General features: G+C 48.0%; 1 protein-coding gene across 2 annotated transcripts in view; it reads right to left on the bottom strand.

Annotated features, from left to right (window-relative positions):
• Positions 1-272: 272 nt before the first annotated feature.
• The window catches only part of LOC141253117 (uncharacterized), a 74,540-nt gene continuing 68,812 nt past the window's right edge, over positions 273-6,000 (bottom strand). For both annotated transcript variants that reach the window (XM_073670872.1, XM_073670871.1), the window contains 2 exons: positions 2,393-2,476; positions 273-997 (listed from right to left, as the gene is read on the bottom strand). In XM_073670872.1, coding sequence (XP_073526973.1) covers positions 2,396-2,476 — 81 coding nt within the window. In that variant the 3' untranslated portion in view covers positions 273-997; positions 2,393-2,395. The remainder of the gene's footprint in view (positions 998-2,392; positions 2,477-6,000) is intronic.

Genomic DNA, 6,000 nt, shown 5'->3' with positions numbered 1-6,000 from the left:
AGTGAACATGTGAACAGAGGCCAACGTCTGCAGTCAGCGCTGCCTGTGTGTGGTATGTCAGCAGACAGAGGAACACAACAAATAAAGCGGCGCACACAGGGCGATGGCGGGTAACAGAGGAGATCCACATACATTAGGAGCGCTCACCTTATTGTGCCAGATGAGCGCAACTCCACGAGACGTTACAGCACGATGCCGCCCCTGTCTGGCCTCCACGGCTGAACTTGCCAAGGAGCAAAGTGACCACAAGAAAGAGCCGCAAGGGGATTAAAAACGTCTTTATTAAAAATCTCGGCACACAACACGTTCAGGGCTCAGCGACGGCTTCTGCATGTGGTGGAGATACAGACATAAAAGCCGGCCTGCAATTTATATAAAGAGTCAAACACCGAGGAAGCAGATGCACCGGCCGCCCCCATAATACATTAATTAGATCAAACATCAACATTTAAGTTACCATGACAACTATATACATTGTTACGACACCTCTCACCATTAGCACATTGATCCCATGCTGCCGCGCGGCTGAGAGAGCAACAACGTATCGCTGTGCCCTGTGAGAATGTAAATGCTACGCACGCGCGAGGAAGGTGTCCTGTGCCCATAGTGACGCCACTCGACAGCGATCTACATCGAGGCGCTCAGCGCATGTGAGGGATCGCGATATTGTATCTCCAGATCCTGGGAACAGCAATAACAGAGAAAGGAACGGCTCACACACACCATCCTTTCCTAATCTAGTGATGACCATTACTAAGGAAACAGATTTTATAAATATATATATGCACTACTAATAATACCGTATCTGTACAACATAAATACCCATATAATAGCTATATATACATGACATTGCTGTACATTGTGTATGGTACGGGGACTCTGATTCTCTTTATCTGAGGTTCTTCATATCCTGGCCTCGGTCTTCCATATTGTCTGGATCAGGATGAAGAGATTCTTCTTTTTCTTTCTCGTCTCTTTTCTTCATCCACAGGACGATCTGTAAGGAAATACTCAATTATAGGGGGCCGCTATGTGATTAAACACCACCAGGAGGAGGATCTGATTATTTCTGCTCTTTTTAAAACAAAACGGAAGATCAAAGTCCTCTGACACCATTATACGCTAATGTCGTCCTCCACCAAGGTCTCCCTCTGCTAGCGCCACCCTCCGCCAATGTCGTCTTCTACCAATGCCGTCCTCCGCCAGCGCCACCCTCCACCAATGTCCTCCTCCGCCAAAGTCTCCCTCTGCCAGTGCCACCCTCCGCCAATGTCGTCCTCCGCCAAAGCCTCCCTCTGCCAGTGCCACCCTCCGCCAATGTTGTCCTCCGCCAAAGCCTCCCTCTGCCAGTGCCACCCTCCGCCAATGTCGTCCTCCGCCAAAGTCTCCCTCTGCCAGTGCCACCCTCCGCCAATGTCGTCCTCCGCCAAAGCCTCCCTCTGCCAGTGCCACCCTCCGCCAATGTCGTCCTCCACCACCACTGTTCTCTGCATTATTTGTCCCCAGAGGAGATCTCAGTGTAGACATCAGATTCAGCAATCAGCACCAATAACTCTGCAATCATCCTGGAGGAGACGGACGTCCTGACACAATCCTCAGGTTCAGCTTTCTCCTCTATAACCTGGTGGTGACCGGGAGATCAGACTCCGGCCACCATCATGTCCTGTTCACTGCTACTGACCAGTCGCTGATTGACGATATACAAATTGATCATCACTTGTATAATGGTCTGTTCACACAGGACAAGAAAGATTGTGTGGGGATCTCTAATATATAGAAAATGTGGAAAAGGAGCAATCAGCTCACCTGTCCAGGTGCACGGCAAAATACTACAGTAATAGCAACAGTCTAAACGATAGCCGGCTCTCACATCTTCTTAAAATAATTGTTTTATTGATCCAGTAGCATAAAAGGCACAAAAAATGGTTGAACCCAACAGCACAAAAATTAAAAAGGCAGAAAAAACAAATGTCTGCTGCGCTCCCAGGAAACATGTTTCAGACATACAATTGAGGCATGACAAAGGACCATGTAGGTCTGAAACATGTTTCCTGGGAGCGCAGCAGACATTTGTTTTTTCTGCCTTTTTAATTTTTGTGCTGTTGGGTTCAACCATTTTTTGTGCCTTTTATGCTTCTGGATCAATAAAACAATTCTTTTAAGAAGATGTGGACTGTTATCATTAATACAATTGTGCTGTCCCCATACTGCATCATATTGTCGGCAGCACATCCCCTGGTTACACGGTGCAATGTGCTGCCGACATAATGATCCATTCTGCTCATTGATCAGTGTTCACACCGACCTATAATCAGGAACTAGCGCTTGTAATCAGCCGGTGTAAATGGACCCATAAGACAATCACATTATTATACACAGATATGGTCAGTACCGGTCAGTGATGAGCTGCGGATCCGTCCTCTTTTTCTTCTGCATCTCTCCTCATCCCCGGTCTCCATCTTTTATGACGCCGGCTCTATAAGACAAGACCCAGGTCACACTGGTCACCTCCATGTCTCCAGTCCGGTCATTAGTGATCCCTCCTCCGAGCGCTCCACCACTGAGACCATATATAGAGATCATACAGGGAGATCCGGATCTTCATGGAAACAATCAGTAGTCATTGCTGACCCTCTCCCATATCTTACACTCCCGTAGGGTCTCATGGTCACAGTCCAGGCATCGGAGGGAAGAGACAGAGACTGTATAAAAATGATTTTGTAGATTTATTTTGTATAACATTTTATTTTTTTCATTTTCTTTCTAAAGTTCCAGTTTCTCCTGCCATAAAGATACCATGAATAGTAACAGGAGAGGATGATGGGTGATGTGAGGTCACCAGCATCAGGGAGGTCAGGGCTGGATGATGTGTAGTGACCGGCATCAGGGAGGTCAGGACTGGATGATGGGTGATGTGAGGTCACCGGCATCAGGGAGGTCAGAGCTGGATGATGTGTAGTGACCGGCATCAGGGAGGTCAGGGCTGGATGATGGGTGATGTGAGGTCACCGGCATCAGGGAGGTCAGAGCTGGATGATGTGTAGTGACCGGCATCAGGGAGGTCAGGGCTGGATGATGGGTGATGTGAGGTCACCGGCATCAGGGAGGTCAGGGCTGGATGATGTGTAGTGACCGGCATCAGGGAGGTCAGGGCTTGATGATGGGTGATGTGAGGTCACCGGCATCAGGAAGGTCAGGGCTGGATGATGGGTGATGTGAGGTCACCGGCATCAGGGAGGTCAGGGCTGGATGATGTGTAGTGACCGGCATCAGGGAGGTCAGGGCTTGATGATGGGTGATGTGAGGTCACCGGCATCAGGGAGGTCAGGGCTGGATGATGTGTAGTGACTGGCATCAGGGAGGTCAGGGCTGGATGATGGGTGATGTGAGGTCACCGGTATCAGGGAGGTCAGGGCTGGATGATGGGTGATGTGAGGTCACCGGCCTCAGGGAGGTCAGGTCTGGATGTTGTGTAGTGACTCGCATCGAGGAGGTCAGGGCTGGATGATGGGTGATGTGAGGTCACCGGTATCAGGGAGGTCAGGGCTGGATGATGGGTGATGTGAGGTCACCGGCATCAGGGAGGTCAGGGCTGGAAGATGGGTGATGTGAGGTCACCGGTATCAGGGAGGTCAGGGCTGGATGATGGGTGATGTGAGGTCACCAGTATCAGGGAGGTCAGGGCTGGATGATGGGTGATGTGAGGTCACCGGTATCAGGGAGGTCAGGGCTCAATGATGTGTAGTGACTAACCAGGGGAGGAGTCCTGAGGAGATAATTTGCATATTCCCACTGCATTTTGGGGTAAGTGAAGAGTCTCCGTGAGCTCAAAGAACACTGGATTTTGGCTGTTGGAGCTGAAAAGAGGACATCGGTAAACCAGGGGAGGAGTCCTGAGGAGATAATTTGCATATTCCCACTGCATTTTGGGGTAAGTGAAGAGTCTCCGTGAGCTCAAAGAACACTGGATTTTGGCTGTTGGAGCTGAAAAGAGGACATCGGTAAACCAGGGGAGGAGTCCTGAGGAGATAATTTGCATATTCCCACTGCATTTTGGGGTAAGTGAAGAGTCTCCGCGAGCTCAAATAACACTGGATTTTGGCTGTTGGAGCTGAAAAGAGGACATCGGTAAACCAGGGGAGGAGTCCTGAGGAGATAATTTGCATATTCCCACTGCATTTTGGGGTAAGTGAAGAGTCTCCGTGAGCTCAAAGAACACTGGATTTTGGCTGTTGGAGCTGAAAAGAGGACATCGGTAAACCAGGGGAGGAGTCCTGAGGAGATAATTTGCATATTCCCACTGCATTTTGGGGTAAGTGAAGAGTCTCCGCGAGCTCAAATAACACTGGATTTTGGCTGTTGGAGCTGAAAAGAGGACATCGGTAAACCAGGGGAGGAGTCCTGAGGAGATAATTTGCATATTCCCACTGCATTTTGGGGTAAGTGAAGAGTCTCCGCGAGCTCAAAGAACACTGGAGTTTGGCTGTTGGAGCTGAAAAGAGGACATCGGTAAACCAGGGGAGGAGTCCTGAGGAGATAATTTGCATATTCCCACTGCATTTTGGGGTAAGTGAAGAGTCTCCGCGAGCTCAAAGAACACTGGAGTTTGGCTGTTGGAGCTGAAAAGAGGACATCGGTAAACCGCGCGCCTACCGGCGCGCGCATTTTGAAGCTTTTTTTTTAAGCTTTTTTCACTGTTTTCAGAACATTAACAATAAGAAGATGGAAGAGTCCAGGAGCCATTTGGTGAGCTGCATATCCTGCTACATGTTCACAGGCTTGCCAGTGGAAAAGCCAAACTTCACATGGCAGAAATGCAGCTTGTGTCCCTGTTGGAGGAAAAGTTGCGAAATCTAGAAGAGAGGTTAACTACCTTGAAAATCATTAAGGAAGGTGAAGAGTTCTTAGACAGAGCAGAATTATCTCTTCATGATTCAGAAAGAGAAGAAATTTGAACTGCACCTGACGAAACAGAGGAATGGAAGCATGTGACCCAGAGAAGCAGGAGGATCGAGAGGCAGTCAGCACCCATACTGCTCAGGAACCAGTACCAGGCTCTCACGCAGGAGAACCATGAAGAAATACAGCAAAATAAGACTTTGCCAGCAATGAAGAACCTTGTAAGCCCTCAGAATCCTCCTGGATGGAGAAAGAAGAATGTTGTGAAGAAAAAACGGAGAGTGGTGGTCATGGGGGATTCCCTGTTAAGAGGAACAGAGGCCGCTATCTGCAGACCAGACATAACCTCAAGAGAAATGTGCTGTCTTCCAGGAGCAAAAATTAAAGATGTGTCTGACAGGATATCAAGACTCTTCAGACCTACAGATCACTACCCATTCCTGCTAATACATGTGGGGACAAATGACACCGCAAGAAAGGACCTGGAAACCATCTGCAGTGACTTTGAAGACTTAGGCAAGAAAGTGAAAGAATTGGGAGCGCAGGTGGTCTTCTCATCCATCCTCCCAGTGGATGGCCATGGAACAATGAGGTGGAATAAGATTCTACAGGTGAACAACTGGCTACGTCGATGGTGCCGTCAACAAGGATTTGGATTTCTGGATCACGGCATGAATTACCTATACGATGGACTACTTGCTAGAGATGGGGTGCACCTTACGAAGACTGGAAAACATGTATTTGGAAGTCGCCTTGCTGCACTCATCAGAAGAGCTTTATACCAGAACAATGTGGGAAGGGAAGCAAAAGGCCAGAAAAAGCCATACAGCTGACAAATACTATTGAGATCTCTGCTACTGGAAGTGGAAAGGAAGAACAAAGACAAAACAATTTAAATAATAAAAATATGGGAGGAAGAGAAACCAATCACAAACTAAAATGTTTTTATACAAATGCACAAAGCATGGGCAACAAACAAGGAGAATTGGAACTACTAACGCAGGAAAAGAAATATGATGTCATTGGAATCACTGAAACTTGGTGGGACGATACACATGATTGGAATAAAAGGCTAAAAGGATACAACTTATTTGCAAGAAA

The sequence above is a fragment of the Phyllobates terribilis genome, unplaced genomic scaffold, assembly GCF_046119375.1.
Source record: "Phyllobates terribilis strain yellow unplaced genomic scaffold, ASM4611937v1 Scaffold_2__4_contigs__length_985480577, whole genome shotgun sequence".
Classification (NCBI taxonomy): Eukaryota; Metazoa; Chordata; class Amphibia; order Anura; family Dendrobatidae; genus Phyllobates; species Phyllobates terribilis.
Note: the sequence above shows the minus strand (reverse complement) of the source record. Positions and strands in the feature narration are given on the sequence as shown.